The sequence below is a fragment of the Amia ocellicauda genome, chromosome 10 (assembly GCF_036373705.1).
Source record: "Amia ocellicauda isolate fAmiCal2 chromosome 10, fAmiCal2.hap1, whole genome shotgun sequence".
Classification (NCBI taxonomy): domain Eukaryota; kingdom Metazoa; phylum Chordata; class Actinopteri; order Amiiformes; family Amiidae; genus Amia; species Amia ocellicauda.
The window spans coordinates 38,745,519-38,766,705 of record NC_089859.1 but is presented as its reverse complement, the minus strand read 5'-3'; the positions used below and the strand labels follow the sequence as shown (position 1 = coordinate 38,766,705).

The 21,187-nt window shown below is 37.8% G+C and overlaps 1 protein-coding gene across 1 annotated transcript in view; it reads left to right on the top strand.

The window, feature by feature from the left end:
• The first annotated feature begins 850 nt into the window (after positions 1-850).
• galr1a (galanin receptor 1a) overlaps positions 851-21,187 on the top strand; it is a 29,845-nt gene continuing 9,508 nt past the window's right edge. Inside the window, exons 1-2 of the mRNA XM_066714617.1 lie at positions 851-1,657; positions 2,610-2,675. Coding sequence (XP_066570714.1) covers positions 995-1,657; positions 2,610-2,675 — 729 coding nt within the window. The 5' untranslated portion in view covers positions 851-994. The remainder of the gene's footprint in view (positions 1,658-2,609; positions 2,676-21,187) is intronic.

The following is a 21,187-nucleotide window of genomic DNA, read 5'->3' as shown; positions in this document are numbered from 1 at the left end:
CATAAATCCCTGCCCCCTCAGCCCCTGTGTGACTGCCCTGTTTTTTCTGTAGCTCCTGAATCATAAACCTACTACAAGTGCCTTGGATCCACAAGAATGGTCCTGTCTCTTTACCACCATGTAGGCTACTAAAAAATAGCTCCTGGTCTAATGCTGCTTTCTTTCTGGATTTTTTCAAAATTGGAATATTACAATTCCCTCTGGGCTGACACAAATGCATTAACAATTAGTAAATTCTAATTCCTCTGAAAGCACACTAGCGTTTTCTCTAGTTTTAGCCTATACACATTTATTTTGTAAGTTATTTCGCAAAGTCATTTAATCATAAAAAAATGTAACTCTATAGTCTATCTGCTTTACTTTTCCAAAGAATATGAAAGTGTAAAAAACCCCATTATTTAATCTCAAATATAGTGGGAATTACAAACTGCATCATGTATATACTGCACGGTTTGAAGCTTTGGGAAATGACTGGTGACGTTGCGGCGCAGCCCACTGCTTGTGCTACTTGAGGACAGGCATACGGACTGGAGCAGCACTCACATTAAAGCAGGCAGCCGAAGCAGAAGCATCAGGTGAATAACTGGGAAGCATTTGCAGGAGCAAGATAAGGAAACAAAAAACCAAAACAACAACAACATGGGAAAAAAAAAAATTCGCAAAAATGAACAAAGGCGGGATATGTTGCCTGCAATGCAAATATTAGCATTTTAAAACCATATGTATTGCTTGTTAAATAGAATCAGACTTGTCACATTGTATTCAGAAATACAGACCATGCACCAGATACACTGAACTCTTCATTGGTAACCACAGCATTTATTCACAGTATTAACTTTTAGGAGCTTAACTGCGGCATTTTCTCGAACATATATTCGCATGTAATGTTCAAATTATTCAACTGCGAAAGTAGACGATTGCTTAGATTGGTTAAAAGTGTTACCGGAATACTCACAGTTGTGGAGAGAAACATTGTATTAACATATCTGAAGTGATGGACCTGTCTGCAATACATAATCAAAGTGAAGGACTGGGAAATTTAAACAAAACGGACAGTGGCGATGCATCTTTTTTGGGGATTGGTATGGACAACTTCATAACGCTCTTAATATTTGGGCTCATTTTTACATTGGGAGTGTTGGGCAACTCTATGGTGATAACAGTGCTGGCCCGAAGCAAGCCGGGCAAACCTCGGAGCACCTCCAATATCTTCATCCTAAACCTCAGCATAGCCGACCTCTCTTACCTGCTGTTCTGCATCCCTTTCCAATCCACCGTCTACATGCTGCCAACATGGGTCCTGGGAGCTTTCATCTGCAAGTTCATACACTACTTTTTTACAGTGTCAATGCTGGTCAGTATTTTCACGCTTTCTGCCATGTCCGTGGACCGCTATATTGCCATCGTCCACTCCAGAAAGTCATCTTCGATTCGAGTAGCGCGGCACGCACTGATGGGAGTCATAGCTATATGGATGCTCTCACTAGCCATGGCTGCACCGGTTGCCTACCACCAGAACATTGTCGAAAGGAAAGGAAACGGTACATTTTGTTGGGAAGTATGGCCGGACCATCACCAGAAGAAGATTTATGTCGTGTGCACGTTTGTATTTGGGTATCTGCTGCCTCTTATTTTAATATCCTTCTGTTATGCAAAGGTGGGTCCGATTTTACCTTAAAAACGTTAAATGTATATTTAACGGGCTGCTTCCAGTTATGGCACATCTTTTTATCACTCTTGTTTATCATTCCCCCCAGTTTAAATTTATATTTTTAACTATTCCTATACTTATACTATATACAATAGTATGTTAGCTATTTAATTGACGTGCATTTAGATGTGTATTCAACATATTTCGCTGTTTATAAATACCTGTCCTGTATGTGGTTATGTCTCCATTAAATCGTTTTTTTAGTCATGGCCAAGTAGAAGAAACATTGAACCACTTATTTCAATGTTGTTGTTTTTTCCTTTTCTTCTTATAAATAACCCACATCTTTATTATTTGTTGTTGTTGATTGATTTTAAGACATTTGTTTATTGTTTAAGAATGATAATTGTGGTAAGGTTACATGTTTACATTATAGAATGTGTACTTAGTCCTTTTAATCTAGTGATACTGTGCTTCATTCGGTGTCCAGTCTTTAAAATGTTACATTTTAAAAAGTTAGATTTTCAATTTAACATGTTTCATTATTATAGTAACTGTTCACATTTGAAAACTCTGAACATTTCAAAAAGTTGTCCGTGTTAAATCATTGCGTAATTATACCAAATACATAGAGAAATGTATGACTAAATCTCCCATTAATACATGTTTACTAATATGTGAATGTAATCACATCATTTTCTTCTTCGGTGTTAATTGTATTCGTCTAGACAGGTTTTTCACTTTCTTATTCTTTGGCCATCATTTTTGTACCTTACGGTAGTCATTGTATGTAGACTTTAGTTGCATTTTTGTGTTAGATGTTCATACGGTCATTGGATTCCAAACCTTACTGAGTTCAGTTTGAAGCTAATGTAAATATATATAGAAATTAGCAGGTTACCAGTGATAGATTAAGATGATCTCATTAATGCTGCTGTTTGTTTAAATGTGTTTACAGGTTTTGAATCACTTACACAAAAAGCTGAGGAATATGTCGAAGAAATCAGAGGCATCTAAAAAGAAGGTAAGTATTGTAGTTATATTTGAAAACTGTTTATACACTACAAGTGCAATTAAAACGGCTCAGTGGCAGAGCAATTAAAGTAAACTATGTAACCTCTGCTTTATAATTATATTATAATTAGGAAATCAAAACATAAAGGCATTCGTTTGTATTGTATGTGTTTAATTGCTTATGTCTGGAAACGAGTCTGCAATGTAAATTTGCAGCTTTACTATGTTATTGAATTACCCTTTTGATTTCAGTTATATGAATCGCTGAAGATTTGACATGTCTGCTTATCATTTTTTGTTTTTCATGTCATTGTTGTTTTCATTTTTTGTTTTTTTATGTGCTCATAAAATTAAGGTTTATGTTTTGTGTACTGGTTGGTCATGTTCTGTGCCAGCATGCTGTGAATTAGCTGATGCATTAGCTGATCTGCAATCTTGCCTTAGTGGTTTTAGATAGTGTATACTCAACCTGATTTCATTTTTTGCTCTGATATGAGATCCATTACATTTTTTATGGCTACCAAGGTGGTTTATGTCTGTCCATTGTAATAGTGTAGATCAATTTGTAACCTAGGTTACATATCTTGTTATTTATTAGGAATTCTTGGAAACACATTGAAGCATTTGCCATTCAAATAGTGCAGTAAAAGTATTTTGTTAGTCTCTCAATCATAGCTTTAATTAATGTGTCAAGACACCTCTGAATCTTAGAGTCATGAGTTTATATATTAAGGTTTAAGTATAAAAACATTGGGTGCCATATTCATTCATATTTATCATGAATTCATTTACATATTTTACTTTGCAAACTAACAAATCTGATCAATCAAATGTTGAAACCATCCTGTTTTTAATTAATTGAATTAACTTAATCCTTCAGGTAAAATATTTGTCTAAATAGATGCATTTTTAAAATTTGGAAATATAATAAGTAGTGTATGGAGTGACATAAGAGAAATAATACTGTGTGGGAACGATTTAATATCTTTATACACTCACCTAAAGGATTATTAGGAACACCTGTTCAATTTCTCATTAATGCAATTATCTAACCAACCAATCACATGGCAGTTGCTTCAATGCATTTAGGGGTGTGGTCCTGGTCAAGACAATCTCCTGAACTCCAAACTGAATGTCTGAATGGGAAAGAAAGGTGATTTAAGCAATTTTGAGCGTGGCATGGTTGTTGGTGCCAGACGGGCCGGTCTGAGTATTTCACAATCTGCTCAGTTACTGGGATTTTCACGCACAACCATTTCTAGGGTTTACAAAGAATGGTGTGAAAAGGGAAAAACATCCAGTATGCGGCAGTCCTGTGGGCGAAAATGCCTTGTTGATGCTAGAGGTCAGAGGAGAATGGGCCAACTGATTCAAGCTGATAGAAGAGCAACTTTGACTGAAATAACCACTCGTTACAACCGAGGTATGCAGCAAAGCATTTGTGAAGCCACAACACGTACAACCTTGAGGCGGATGGGCTACAACAGCAGAAGACCCCACCGGGTACCACTCATCTCCACTACAAATAGGAAAAAGAGGCTACAATTTGACAAGCTCACCAAAATTGGACAGTTGAAGACTGGAAAAATGTTGCCTGGTCTGATGAGTCTCGATTTCTGTTGAGACATTCAGATGGTAGAGTCAGAATTTGGCGTAAACAGAATGAGAACATGGATCCATCATGCCTTGTTACCACTGTGCAGGCTGGTGGTGGTGGTGTAATGGTGTGGGGGATGTTTTCTTGGCACACTTTAGGCCCCTTAGTGCCAATTGGGCATCGTTTAAATGCCACGGCCTACCTGAGCATTGTTTCTGACCATGTCCATCCCTTTATGACCACCATGTACCCATCCTCTGATGGCTACTTCCAGCAGGATAATGCACCATGTCACAAAGGTCGAATCATTTCAAATTGGTTTCTTGAACATGACAATGAGTTCACTGTACTAAACTGGCCCCCACAGTCACCAGATCTCAACCCAATAGAGCATCTTTGGGATGTGGTGGAACGGGAGCTTCGTGCCCTGGATGTGCATCCCACAAATCTCCATCAACTGCAAGATGCTATCCTACCAATATGGGCCAACATTTCTAAAGAATTCTTTCAGCACCTTGTTGAATCAATGCCACGTAGAATTAAGGCAGTTCTGAAGGCGAAAGGGGGTCAAACACAGTATTAGTATGGTGTTCCTAATAATCCTTTAGGTGAGTGTACCTTTTCACAGAAAAATTGCCAGTTTACAGAACACATAAAGGATTTTGAGAGATTACTGGTCATATGCTAAAACCTGTTCATATGTGTGAGATCTTGCTATTTGATCTTCATTAGCTCAACGTGCTTGCAATGTGAACAAAAATGCACATTTTAATTGGTAAAATACATAAATATAATGAGGACAAACAATTTCAAAGCAAGTTTTCATTTACTTGATGTGAAGACAAGCTGTTCAAATAAGAGTTTAATCAATAAAAAGAGCCTTGAGTTATTATTTATTTATTGAGCTTCATTATTAAGACAAAGTTGAAAACTAATGGTGTGAAACATACAGCTAAGGCCAGGTGAAAAAATAACATGTTTATCTTTAACTTATTTACATTGCTCCCTGTTTAAACTTTACTTACACTTGAAAGAAAAAAGGCACCATTAGGATTGCTGTCTATTTTTTGTGTTACTTCCAAAGCAAATCATATTTTACAAGAAATGTCAATTAGCATCTTAAGTTCCTTTATGTGATATACAACATTTGTTTATACTGCTTTTATATCCATGTGGTGCTTACAGTTAGGTCCATAAATATTTGGACAGTGACACAATTGTCATCTTTTTGGCTCTGTACGCCACCACAAAGAATTTGAAAGAAAACAATCAATATGTGTTTTAAATGTAGACTTTCATCTTTAATTTGAGGGTAGTTACATCCAAATTGGGTGAACGGTGTAGGAATTACACCCATTTTTATATGTGATCCCCCCAATTTTGTCAAAAGTAATTGGACAAACTAACATAATCATGAATTAATTTGTGAGTTTCAATACTTGGTTGCAGATCCTTTGCAGTCAATGACTGCCTGAAGTCTGGAACCCATAGACATCACCAGATGCTGGGTTTCTTACCTGGTGATGCTCTGCCAGACCTGTACTGCAGCTGTCTTTAGTTCCTGCTTGTTCTTGGGGCGTTTTGCCATCAGTTTTGCCTTCAGCAAGTGAAATGCATGCTCAATTGGTTTCAGGTCAGGTGATTTGTGTTCCTGTGAGAGTTTTCCCTAAGATACAGTGCCTTGCAAAATTATTCAGACCCTTCCTACGGTGTCCCATTTTGTGAAATTACAAAATGACTTTTTTTAACTCAATATTTTATTTGAAACTTGAATGCTAAAACTGAATACTTTTAATGGTAAGATAAGTTACAGTAATAGACAGCCATTTTCATTTTTTTACACAGACACTGTCTCCAATATTGCAAATCCCTCTGGCCCCTCATCCTCTAGCGGCTCTATTCAGAGTTGTTCCCAGTGGTGTTTAAATTTCCACAATTCAATCTAACATTATAGCCTTTGCCACCTTACTGTCATGTAGATTTTGTATGGATGTAGGCAATCTGCCCCACCCTCTCATCTACATTTAAAAAAATATAATGCACATTACGTGGATCTACAGAAACATTTTTTTCTCTCTTTTTTCTGTGTTTGTATAATTTTTTAAGCAATCTCATGATCATGTGCTACCTGTATTAATATGTAAGAAAACTCAATAAAAATAATATTAAAAAATAAATAAATGTGTAGATAGATTTATCAAATTAACAGCAAAGGACCCTTGCTGCTGCCTTACTGACCAGCATAATAATAAGGTTAGAGAAAATCAAGAGATTTTGAAAAGACTGATCTAATTTAACATAAGCTTCCCCTTCATGAGAACGATGAGGGCCAGATGTGAAATTTTGAGTATTTTCAGGGACTGCATACAAATCAAAGCAAATAATTACTTGTGATATGAATGTACAATCACTTGAATTAATGTAAATAAAATGTTTTACTTAGAAAACCTGCTCACAGATACAATAACATTATACACTGTATCTGAGGTGGGGTGAACTGAGTATGAAATCATAGAAAATAAAGAGTACGGGTAGACCTACATAAAAATAAAGTTATTTCCATATTGGTATGCCACATCAGAGTGACAAAATAGTAATGTAATTAAGAGCCTACTAATAACAGCATCACAATTATTATAACATCCAAAAAAAACAGGCAAAGGATTTATTCTCACTATTGCCTCATCAAATCATGAGGCTTGTCTTGGGGGAATTGTTCCACTGGTGTCACAACTTATGTGAGCATTGAAGCTGAGAGTGGTGCCAAGTGTGTCATTCAGGTGAAAATTGTCGTTGTCAGTCGCAGAATGTCACACAGATGGGAGTCAGTCAAGCTGTTTCTCTGGCGACTTTTGTTCAGAATCATGAGAGAGAATGTCTGCTCACAAATGTATGTCCAGCCAAACAGCCTGAGCATCCTCTTTGCGTGGGGTGTTAAATGAGGGAACCTGTGGTCTAGTACAGGCTGCCCTGTTGGCAATTGTGAATTGTGTCATCGCACTGCATGTCTATCAATTGCTGCAAAAGTTACCTGTATACCGTTTTCACTTTAAACCACATTGTCTTGTGGCTGTTCCTACCACAGAGTACTCCGAGATGGAATAAATGAATAAATATATACGTGCTAATATTAGGCTACATAAACCTACCTAACATCCTCATCTTTATCATCATAATAGTAATATTCATTATATTTCTTCAATAATCTAGCATCTGTAAGCAGGGTCATTATTTCATTATGTATTTTTTAATAATCATATTAAAATGCAAGATTATGCCATGCAGTATGATCAGAAAATATTATTAGCTTATTATTATTATTATTATTATTATTATTATTATTATTATTATTATTATTATTATTATTATTATGTCATGTAGCCTAATATTAGTGTACATCTGATTGTGATTTATGTAATAAAAATGTACATTGGAACAACTAAAATGGAAATGCAATACATATGGTTGTTAATGTCAGTATTTATTCAATGCAAAATGTAAATAAATAAATCAGTATATTTTTCATATATTCCACTGTTTCACAGTGAAGATCTTCCAGCTAATCACTGCTTGCATAACATTTCCAAACTGCAGTATTATCTTTTCCGGGTTTCTTGTTTATAGTCATTCTAACCTGTCACAGGCTCTCTGACATATGATTGGTTAGTTGCCTTTAGGAGGCAGTCCAAATAAGATGTGCCTGACTGGGTAATTTATTCAGAATTCCAGCCTTCTGGGCTGTCACTGTGCTTATTCCCACCTTCATTAAGAAAATTACCCATTCAAGAGCATCAAATATGTCCAATCAGAACCAATCAGACATCAGAAAACAGCAATGCCTAAACGTTAGCCTTTTGATGTTGCTCTAGTGAGATTGGGTTGTGCAGTGACACTGGCCTAACCTTATTGCTTAACGAGGAAAATTCTCACGCATACCATAATTTACAGACTATGTCACGGGCCATTTATAAATTATAAATGGGCCGCATCTGGCCTGAGGGCCATTTGGACACCCCTGGTCTAACAGAATTCAGAATTATTTGATTGATACAATTGCAGAAGTAATTAAAAATAACATAAAATAAGAGATTTCCAAAGCGCCATTTGTTGCTGTAGACGTCGACAACTCCACAGACGTTTCAAACATAGCCCAGGCCTCTGTGATTTTGTGGAACGTGTTGAACAGTGAAGTGAAGGAAATGTTTGTGGGCTTTGATGTGAGCAGTGACAGAAAAGCAGCCTCATTGTTGGAGTGCATCATGCAGACCACAGAAATGTACAGTTGTGTTCAAAAGCTGGTTGCTCAAATGTATGATCTGTTATGGCCTTAGAATTGAATGGACTGCATGCAGAAATAAGAGAGAAAGTGCCAGAAGCTACATTTATTCATTGCTATGCACACAGGTTAAATCTTGTTAATCGACAAATCACATCTATGAATTCATGCCATGGGCTGCACCTACAGGGTGGAACTCGCCTTCAAGGCCTGTACAAACAATAAGTCATCATCACTCTGATTTATGCACAGTGTTCCAAATAATGTGAGACAATCCTAATAACTGGGAGAGTGACACACTTGTAATGGCAAGTGGATTTGATAGTAATCTAAAGCATTTCATTTTCAATGAAAGAGATGCACTTTTCAGAGTGCACTTTTTCTTTTTGCCCAACAAAATAATAGACATCGGACACTGCCAGCAAAGAATCGGAACACAGTGACTTTTTTGCAAAACAAGTGTTAGTCCTTTGATGACTTCTACCAAATAAAACAAATGTGCAGACATTAGCCTTGTAGAAACAGTACCAATTAAAACCGAAAGGAAGTGACGGCTATTCAAATTGCAGATAATATGAAAGAACAAATGAGAGCTCAGTAATGTCAGACTCTTGCAGTTCATAGGACTGGTGGATGGCAAGAAACGTTACCTGAAGCGACAAAGTTACTGCAACTGGTACTGACGATACCTGCCACTGCAGCATCCCTGGAACGGACATTTTCTGCACTGAGGATCAAGACATTCAGTCCAAACCAAACAGGCCATGCTGTCTGCCTTGGTGTTGCTGTCAGTTGAAAAGGAGAGGGACTGTTAAATCTACAGAGGAACAAGGCTGAGGACTTTTACAAGTCCATAACGGATATCTTTGTTCAGAAAGACAGACAGATGGACTTCATCCTCAAATTAATATGTAAGTAAACAAAATATGCTATTAAAAGTATTGGCTTTCAGACTGCTGATGTTGAACGCAGTTATTGTTTGGGATTGATACAGTTTATTTTGTGTAACAATGCAGAAGTGTGATCTTGATTCCAAATAATCAAATACAGTGCTAAAGTATGCTGTGATGGGGAATTCTGACAAGTGCCCTTAATCAGGCCTGTATTTGTAAATATTAATATTAGCGACTATGCTTTAATAATTGAATGTCTTAATAATTCAAATAGTGTGGCCTGACAAGTGTGCTTACCCTGACACTTCACCCATCATACGTCACTGAAATTAAGATAACCACTTTATTGTAAACAGTAAAAGATGGAGGCCATTCAAAAAATTGTATGGCTTGTTAAATTAATTTTGTTTACCTCAATTAATTTAGGTTTGGAATACATATGCAATCATTACTTTTCAATTTGTATCTCTACTTTATTTTCTATTTGTTTTTACTTTAAATGTGTGGGGTAGGTTGTGTATATAATGCATAGGGTATTAATTCCTACTTCAGAGTGTCATGACTGCAAGCTTAAACCAACACAATGAAAGTGAAAACACAGTGAAAACTGAGAGGGTCTGAATACTTTTGCAAGTTTGTTTCACTTTTTAAAATGGTGGGATAGTCCTTGAGTTTCTCAACAATATGGTACTTCATCAAAAGTTGTTATATACAAATGTATTTACCCTCCTGTGTACACTGTATAAAATGATGAATCCACAGAGCAATGAAGTCACATTTTAACATAACTGAAATATAACTATAAAGCAAAATTAATTATTTATTGTCTAACAAAATTGCAAGAACTGGGGCCAGTTGCATAAAACTGTATTTGACTAATCTAAACCATTAGAGTAGTCTTAATTATACAGTTACACTAATCTAATGCAAGTTAGTCAATTGCATAAAAATAAAGACTGACTAAGACTTAGCTTGAAGAGTTAGCCTCCTCACCCCCAGGCTCTTGTATTCTGGATAAGGATGTCTGGCAATAATAAATAAATAAATAAATAAATAATAGGGCCCAACAGATATATCAGAGCACCGATATTATTGGCCGATATTGGCCTTTTACAGAAATATTTGTATCGGCACATGTTCCACCGATAATGCACCGATACATTTTCTCAATCTATTGGCTAAATATTTTTTTCAAATTACCATAAAATCCTTCGTCAGACTTCTGACAAAAAAAAAATCATGTTTATTTGGTTTTACATTAGTTATTGTATTTATTTATCATAGTTTTTTACCATAGTTATGATGTTTTCATTTTCTGATGGAAGCTTCCTACTCTACAGCGAATCTCAGCACAGTGGCACTGCGCACACACTACTGAGCACCGCGGTGAAACTGAAGATTAATGTATACTATGGCATAGAGGTGGATTATTACTGAAAAGTGAATTCAGTCACTTTTCAGAATTCACAATAGCAATTAAAATAAATAAAAACAGTAAATGTTTGCTGAAGGTGTTGACTGGATATCAGGAAGCAAAAACTGTCTCTAAATGACAAGCAAGCTGAAATTACATTAAAAATTATACAGAAAATGAGTAAAAAAACACACCTCAGACAATGTTGAATAAAACAAACTATACATGAGATTTATAAAAAGTTTTAAATACATACATGAAAAAGGAGTTCCCTTTTAAGAGAAAATGCAGTGAAGCTGTGGATCGGCAATATTGAGCACTGAGGAGGACTTGTGAACCTGAGAGAACCTGACAAACCTGTAAAATACTAATATAAGCTAGACCAACACTTAATGCTATCTTATTATTTGTTCTAAAGAACATTAATATTTTTCAAATTTTCAATTTATTTTTGCAATGTTCAATTTGTGGTTGTCATTATGATGACAAGTAATGTTATGTGTTAATGTTAATGTTAACTCTGCTAAGAAAACGTACAGTATATTATTCAATTTAAAAAATACATATTTGTCTCTATTTCTCTGAGAGCCAAATTTGCGCGATCCATGTTAGAAATTGTCTGATTTACATGCTACCAAACAAAATGCAATATCAGTTGATATGATGGTGATTAGTAAAGATTTAAATTCGAAATAAACTTTTGACAAAAAAAGTTGAAAGTTCAGGTTCAAACACCAACACCGTCGATATGGTGTTATAAGGGGACTGGGTAAAACCTGAAATGGGTTCTAGATGAGGAGAAGGTTATCATGAGGCTAAAAAGACTGTGTAGAGCTGTATTGAACTGCAATGTATAAAAGGGAATTATTGATGTCTAAATTACTGAAAAGTATGCCTCGGAATGCTAATAAGCCATATTAATCGATCAAATGGACAAATAGTGTAAACTATTTTGGGTGTATGTTTCCAGTTCCAAAAAAAACTCCCCAGCAAAAAACTGCTATACCTTAAAAAGGACTACGATGATTTTGAGGTGTTGTCTTTTCAATATTAGAAAGAAACCCTTGGAAAGCTGACAACCCAATCTAAGACACAAACTTGTGGCATTGGGGACACTAATTTGGGTGTTTATTCCCAGTCCCACAAATGGCTCCCCAGCAGGCACGTGCACAGGTATGGCTCAACCTGCCCTTTTTCCATAAGACTTCCAAAGTGTCCTTTTTCCTGAGCACCTGCCCCCCAGACCGCACTTCGGCAGCTTAACATCCCCCCCTCCCATTTTCTACAAAATGTAGAAAATGTATATACATTATTATTGTTAGTCCATCCAGCCATCCATTTTCAAAACCACTTATCCTGGAGGGGGCCGTGGGGAAGCCAGAGCCGATCCCAGCAGGAATACACCCAGGATGTTTAAGACATCTTTGTAAATCTTTCCACTGTTCCGGCATTTCGGGTTTTACCCAGTTCCCTTATAACACCATATCGTCACTGTTGTTGTTTGAACCTGAAATTTTGATTTTAAATATCAAAACTTTTGACTTTTCTTCTCAAACGTTTCTCAACTTTTTTTCTCTAAATATTTATTTTTTCTCTATCTTAAGTGGCCCTAATGCTCTTCCGTACATTCAGAACCACACTTCTCACTTATTTGATGAGTTGCACTTTAAAAACACCTCTAAAAAACACCTCCATGAAGTTGGCACCTCATGTGTTCAGAATATGAATAAAAATATGTGCATTCGTTTTTGTGGTGCATTTGTGCTGGTTTGTGCCGCAAAAATCATTGTTTGTGCCATTATGGTTCCCGACATATTAAAGATTATATTTTATGAGCTGTGACATACTCAGCACCCCATCAACATCCAAATCACACTGAAATACTCTCTTTCATTTGTGCTACGTTCGTGCTGGTTTGTGCCATTGTGATATTTTATTTCTCAAGTTATTAAGCCATACTTTAAAGAGTGATGTCACTCAGCACCCCATCAACATCCAAATTGCACCAAAATAGTATGTTTCATTTGTTTATGTTTGTGTCGGTTTGTGCCGTATTAATTTTCATCGGTGCAGTTATATTTTATTAGATATAATGTTTTTAATTATCAGCGATGACGTCACCTAGCACCCCATCAAACTCCAAAGAATCATTCCTAGTTCTGGAATGTCTCAATCAGCTTCTGTCATTATCACGTCTACATGCTATGCTGACAACTGTTTTATTAGGGTACATGGCTCAACTTTTTATTAAATAGAGGAGACTGTTTTTAAAGCAATGCGATTGAAATGACTTAAAATGCGTGAATAGCATTGACCGTCTAGTAAGAAGTTGCCCTGGATAACTGATGTCTGGTGCAACAAAATACCTTTTTAATTGTATAGGGTTCGCATGGAGTTATAGGCTACTTCCTTGTACCCAAAATACAGTGGTGAACTTGTTGATAACATGTAACAATTTCTGAACTGAAAGTTTATTCATATTGCCATGGATTCCAGTGTTTGTTTGTGGTTTCGTAGTAGGGGTTTAGGCTTAAGCCTATACACAATTATGTAGTCCTAACCTTTGAAAATGAGACATGGAGAAGTATATGCATTGATGATGTATTTAATTATTATTAATTGTGTTGTCGGCAGTCCAGACCTGACTCTCCTGCTTTGCTGTATGCAGCCAAATGAAGAACCCTGTTGTGTAATTGCACTGCAACGTACAAGCAGAATTATATTGAAGCAGAATATGCTTTTGAAGCCGGATACGGCCAAAATAGCCTATGCATTTTACAGCACACATCAGCACAAACGTAGCATAAGGGACAGAGACCACTGTTAAGTGATTAAAATATAATGTTTAATATCTCAAGAACCATGTTGGTACAAACAATTATTTTTGCTGCACAAACCAGCACAAACATAGCACAAATGAATGACACCACTTTGGATTGATTTGGAGTTTGATGGGGTGCGAGGTGACGTCATCACTGATACTTAAAAAATGAATATCTAAAAAACTATAACTGCATTGATAAAAACGAATACTGACGAATTAGATGAATTAGAATACTAACAAATTAGACATTGATGGGGTGCTTAGTGATGTCACTCATTAAAAAAAAGTATGGCTTAATAAAATAGCACAAATGTTTCTTTTAATGGCACAAACAAGCACAAAAGTAGTACAAACTAAAGAGACTATTTTGTTGTGATTTGGACATTGATGGGGTGCTGAGTGATGTCACTGCTTATAAAATATAATCTTTAATATCTCGGGAGCCATAACGGCACAAATTATGCTTTCTGTGGCTTAAACCAGCATAAATGCAGCACAAACTAATTTTTATTCATATTCTGAACACATGGGGTGCCAACTTCATGGAAGTGCTTGTCTCCCATTCTTGCTCTGTGTGGTTGCATTTTAGCAATAGTTAGAATGCTTGCATATGTAGCAAAATAACTAATGTAAATAGCTAATTTCAAAATATTGCCTACATTTCTAACAATACATAGATTACTGTACAAAATAATTCCAGTTATAATAATCAATAAAGGGTAATATTTTACTTTTCATTCCCATTTCTCTACTTATAAAAATAAATAATTGCATTTAATAATTTTTACTTACATAATACATCCAAAATCCAAATTCAACTATATTGAATTATCAATTATTTGTGCAATATGCTAATATTTAACACACCTATTATTTGTTTTATTATTATTTGTATTATTAGATTAACAATACTTGTATTGTAATATAACTATTATTATTATTAGAAAATTGAATAATATGCTTATTAGTTTTACTATTATTGTAGATACTAGCATTTGTCACAGCTACTGCCCAGTACTCACTCCCTTCTAACTGCAGCTCCACTTATCCCCACTAGATGTCACCTTCACCCTTTCTTCCCAGTCACTTCTCCCAGCTCCCATTCAATCAATCAATCAACATTCCTGAATACCATGTGCACTTGTTCAATCACTCTCTGCCCCCATTCGCCATGTACCTTCCAAATCTGGTTCCTTGCTTCCTTCTGGTCCCCATATAAACCCCTCACTCACTATCTGTAATCGTGAAGTCACTATTCAACTACATCTCTGAGTGTTACTCCCTGTGCCTTGATTAGTGCCTTGTTCCCTGGATTCCTTGCCTGACCTCCCGACCACGACTTTCGACTTTCCTCTTTACTCTGTTTGCCTGATCAACCGACCCTTGCCTGTGACCACGACCATGTCTTCGCCTTGCCCTTGATTGACCTGTCCTGCTGGTATCCCGTGCCCCGCAGCACGTTACAACATTAATGCAAATTGTAATTTAATGTATTTCATACCTTGGGCTTATTGTATTGTCATTTTGTAATGTATATTTTGTATTTAATTCTAAATCACCCTGGATAAGGTAATCTTCAAAATAAATAATCATTATTAGTCTAACAATACTTTTATAAAGGAAACATAAACGGCTCTATTGCAACTATTGGATTAGAAACACTACAGTGGCTCTCAAAAGGATTCACCCCCTTGACTTTTCCACATTTCATTGTTACAACATGAGGAGTTTTTGCCACTGAAAATGTCCATAATGACAAAGTGAAAAATATAATCTGCAAATTGTTCTACATTAATTACAAATTCAAAACAGAAAATAATTGAATGAATAAGTAATCACCCCTTTGCTATGATACTTCTGATTGAGCTGTGGTGAAACCAGTTGTCTTTAGAAGTGACTTAATTAGTTGAATGGCGTCCACCCCTGTGCAGTTAAGGTGTGTCACATGATTTTGGATTAAATACACCTGTCTCTGGGAGGTTCCACAGTTGGTTAGTACTAGTGATGGTTTCTGAAGTATTTGAAGCTATTGTACTGAAAAAAGGTTCACTGCTTCAAAGCACCTGATACATGCTCTCCATAGTGACATCAGCTGGTCAATATATGGTATTGTGACTGGATTGAGTGAATTGAAAGGCAACAGTCCTGGAGACATCAGTGAGTTAATATACCAGTGAACCCATCGGCATCTTTGATATGTAGTTCAATAGAGGTTATGTGAAAATAATGTGTCAATGTGAACATGTCCACAAAGTAACATTATGTCATAGCTTAGCTCTGTGATCAATAGAGAGACTCAAGAGTGGATGTTGAATTTATAGTAGGCAGTCATAATTATGTGATGAATGTTAAGTAAGTAGCAACGTCAGATAAATGGAATTAACTATAAGCATAGTCTACATTTCACATAGCCTAGATACAGTGCATCCGGAAAGTATTCACAGTGCTTCACTTTTTCCACATTTTGTTATGTTACAGCCTTATTCCAAAATAGATTGAAGTCATTATTTTCCTCAAAATTCAAAAAATTCAAACAATACCCCATAATGACAACGTGAAAGAAGTTTGTTTGAAATCTTTGCAAATTTATAAAAAAATAAAAAATAAAAAAGCACATGTACATAAGTATTCACAGCTTTTGCTCAATACTTTGTTGAAGCACCTTTGGCACCAATTACAGCCTCAAGTCTTTTTGTGTATGATGCTACAAGCTTGGCACACCTATTTTTGGGCAGTTTCTCCCATTCTTCTTTGCAGGACCTCTCAAGCTCCATCAGGTTGGATGGGGAGCGTCGGTGCATAGCCATTTTCAGATCTCTCCAGAGAGCGGGTTCAAGTCTTGGCTCTGGCTGGGCCATTCAAGGACATTCACAGAGTTGTTCTGTAGCCACTCCTTTGTTATCTTGGCTGTGTGCTTAGGGTCATTGTCCTGTTGGAAGATGAACCTTCGCCCCAGTCTGAGGTCCAGAGCACTCTGGAGCAGGTTTTCATCAAGGATGTCTCTGTACATTGCTGCATTGATCTTTTCCTCGATCCTGACTAGTCTCCCAGTTCCTGCCACTGAAAAACATCCCCACAGCATGATGTTGCCACCACCATGCTTCACTGTAGGGATGGTATTGGCCAGGTGATGAGCGGTGCCTGGTTTCCTCCAGACATGATGCTTGCCATTCAGGCCAAAGAGTTCAATCTTTGTTTCATCAGACCAGAGAATTTTGTTTCTCATGGTCTGAGAGTCCTTCAGGTGCCTTTTGGCAAACTCCAGGCGGGCTGTCATGTGCCTTTTACTGAGAAGTGGCTTCCGTCTGGCCACTCTACCATACAGCCCTGATTGGTGGAGTGCTGCAGAGATGGTTGTTCTTCTGGAAGGTTCTCTCTCCACAAAGACACGTTGGAGCTCTGTCAGAGTGACCATCGGGTTCTTGGTCACCTCCCTGACTAAGGCCCTTCTCTCCCGATCGCTCAGTTTGGCTGGACGGCCAGCTCTAGGAAGAGTCCTGGTGCTTCCAAACTTCTTCCATTTATGGATGATAGAGGCCACTGTGCTCATTGGGACCTTCAATGCTGCAGACATTTTTCTGTACCCTTCCCCAGATCTGTGCCTCGATAAAATCCTGTCTCGGTGGTCTACAGACAATTCCTTGGACTTCATGGCTTGGTTTGTGCTCTGACATGCACTGTTAACTGTGGGACCTTATATAGACAGGTGTGTGCCTTTCCAAATCATGTCCACTCAACTGAATTTACCACAGGTGGACTCCAATCAAATCTCAAGGATGATCAGTGGAAACAGGATGCACCTGAGCTCAATTTTGAGTGTCATGGCAAAGACTGTGAATACTTATGTGTAGATCCCGTCTCTGAAATAACTGGAAAAGTCGTCGAGATAAAGCAAATAGAACTTTAATCAAGCCGGCTTGGAAGCACCACGTCAGGGAATTCCTTCAGTGAGAACTTAATGTTTACAAACATGAGTGAAGCTTTATAGGAAAATGATGTAGAATCTTGTGGCCATTCATCCAATCAAAGGCTTCAAAAGATGCAAGCTCTGGAAAGTTTGTAGGCTGCCCTTCCCAAGGGAGGAGGTCATCATAGAGGCAGATGTCTGGTCCTGTTACAGCATACAAACGGTACGATCTTGTGTTTTTTTTAACAACAAGGTAACATCTTTAGCTTTGAGAGGGGAAACAGGAAATCCACACACAGACAAACCCAAGGGTGGATACATTCGGGAAAACCCATAGGCGATAGATTCGGAGAAACCCGTTTCTCTTATCATACAAAAACAGAAGAAGAAGCATAGAGAATAATTTCAATAGGATGTATCTTTAACAACCACTTTGTTGGTTTTGCTAGGCTAGATAAAGCTAATTTGCTCAGTCTGTATACAAGCCATTTCTAATGCTAACATCAATATAAAACATTATATAATTATCACAAAACACTTTCTTCAACTTTCCTATACAGAGTCTTCATTATGTACATGTGCTTTTTTGTTTTTTATTTTAAATAAATTTGCAAAGATTTCAAACAAACTTCTTTCACGTTGTCATTATGGGGTATTGTTTGTAGAATTTTGAGGAAAATAATGAATTTAATCCATTTTGGAATAAGGCTGTAACATAACAAAATGTGGAAAAAGTGAAGCGCTGTGAATACTTTCCGGATACACTTTATAGTCAACAGTTACATGTATTTCCTATTCATATATCTAGGGATGTTCTGTAATGATCCAAGTGATGCTGACATATAGTATAGCCTACCTTGTGTTTATCAGACAGATATGCTTGTGCAACTGGGAAAGTGATGGTTTATATAGGGCAAACAAATACTAGGACTTGCACAAAGTCAGGGATTTTGTAGGCATATAGTCAGGTGTATGATTAAACAATTATACCAAACAGGTGCCAATGATCATCAATTCAATACGTAGGTTGAAACACAATCATTAACTGAAACAGAAACAGCTGTGTAGGAGGACTAAAACTGGGTGAGGAACAGACAAACTGAGCTAACAAGGTGAGGTTGTTATACTGCATCAGCATGGTCTCTCCCAGGCAGAAATTTTAATGTTGAGGACCGTAGACGCAGTGGTTGGCCAAGGAAACTTACTTCAGCAGATGAAAGACACATCATTCTTACTTCCCTTCACAATTGTCCAGCAGTGCCATCAGCTCAGAACTGGCAGAAAACAGTGGGACCGTGGTACACCCATCTACTGTCCAGAATAGTCTGGTCAGAAGTGGCCTTCATGGAAGACTTGTGGCGAAAAAGCCATTGGCTGTAACAGAAGGCAGTTTGTTCACCGAAGAGCTGGAGAGCGTTACGTGACTGAGTGTCTGCAGGCAACAGTGAAGCATGGTGGAGGTTCCTTGCAAGTTTTTGGGGCTGCATTTCTGCAAATGGAGTTGGGGATCTGGTCAGAATTAATGGTCTCCTCAATGTTGAGAAGTACAGACAGATACTTATCCATCACGCAATACCTTCAGGGAGGCATCTGATTGGCCCCAAATTTATTCTGCAGCATGACAACAACCCCAAACATACAGCGAATGTCATTAACAACTATCTTCAGTGTAAAGAAGAACAAGGAGTCCTGGAAGTGATGGTATGTATTCTATAAATGTATTCTATGGTGTCTGATACACTGACACATACACTCACCTAAAGGATTATTAGGAACACCATACTAATACTGTGTTTGACCCCCTTTCGCCTTCAGAACTGCCTTAATTCTATGTGGCATTGATTCAACAAGGTGCTGAAAGCATTCTTTAGAAATGTTGGCCCATATTGATAGGATAGCATCTTGCAGTTGATGGAGATTTGTGGGATGCACATCCAGGGCACGAAGCTCCCGTTCCACCACATCCCAAAGATGCTCTATTGGGTTGAGATCTGGTGACTGTGGGGGCCAGTTTAGTACAGTGAACTCATTGTCATGTTCAAGAAACCAATTTGAAATGATTTGACCTTTGTGACATGGTGCATTATCCTGCTGGAAGTAGCCATCAGAGGATGGGTACATGGTGGTCATAAAGGGATGGACATGGTCAGAAACAATGCTCAGTAGGCCGTGGCATTTAAACGATGCCCAATTGGCACTAAGGGGCCTAAAGTGTGCCAAGAAAACACCCCCCACACCATTACACCACCACCACCAGCCTGCACAGTGGTAACAAGGCATGATGGATCCATGTTCTCATTCTGTTTACGCCAAATTCTGACTCTACCATCTGAATGTCTCAACAGAAATCGAGACTCATCAGACCAGGCAACATTTTTCCAGTCTTCAACTGTCCAATTTTGGTGAGCTTGTGCAAATTGTAGCCTCTTTTTCCTATTTGTAGTGGAGATGAGTGGTACCCGGTGGGGTCTTCTGCTGTTGTAGCCCAACCGCCTCAAGGTTGTACGTGTTGTGACTTCACAAATGCTTTGCTGCATACCTCAGTTGTAACGAGTGGTTATTTCAGTCAAAGTTGCTCTTCTATCAGCTTGAATCAGTCGGCCCATTCTCCTCTGACCTCTAGCATCAACAAGGCATTTTCGCCCACAGGACTGCCGCATACTGGATGTTTTTCCCTTTTCACACCATTCTTTGTAAACCCTAGAAATGGTTGTGCGTGAAAATCCCAGTAACTGAGCAGATTGTGAAATACTCAGGCCGGCCCGTCTGGCACCAACAACCATGCCACGCTCAAAATTGCTTAAATCACCTTTCTTTCCCATTCAGACATTCAGTTTGGAGTTCAGGAGATTGTCTTGACCAGGACCACACCCCTAAATGCATTGAAGCAACTGCCATGTGATTGGTTGGTTAGATAATTGCATTAATGAGAAATTGAACAGGTGTTCCTAATAATCCTTTAGGTGAGTGTATTCCAAACCAAATAGACACTGTCAGCTGCTGGTGTGACTTAATGAAGCTTTGTTTGCAGTGATCACGTATCGAAACATTGTGCTTCAGAAAGGACGATACTGCTTCATGAAGCCTGCTTCCAGCCTAACATCACTAGTTAGTACAATTCCTAACACAAACTACATCATGAAGACGACAGAACATTCAAATCAAATCCGGAATATGGTTCTTCAAAAGCACCAATCAGGGATAGGATATAAGAACATTTTTAAGGCATTGAATATCTCCCAGAGCACAGTAAAGTCCATTATTAAGAAATTGAGAGAAAAAGGCACAACTGTGAATCTGCCTAGATCAGGCCGTCCTCACTAGTCAGGGAGGTCTCGAAGAGGCCTATGGCAACTCTAAAGGAGTTACGGAGTCTACCAAGCCTGAGCTGGGAGACACTGTGCATACTGCAACAATAGCCCTGGTGCTTCACAGGGAGAGAAAAAAATAGCATCAAATCTCGGATAGAGTTTTCCAGAAGGCATGTGGGAGACTCTATGGTCTGATGAGACCAAAATACAGCTTTTTGGCCAAAATGCTAAGTGCTACATTTGGCGCAAGCCTAACACTGCACATCATCCTGAGAACACCATCCCTACCGTGAAGCATGG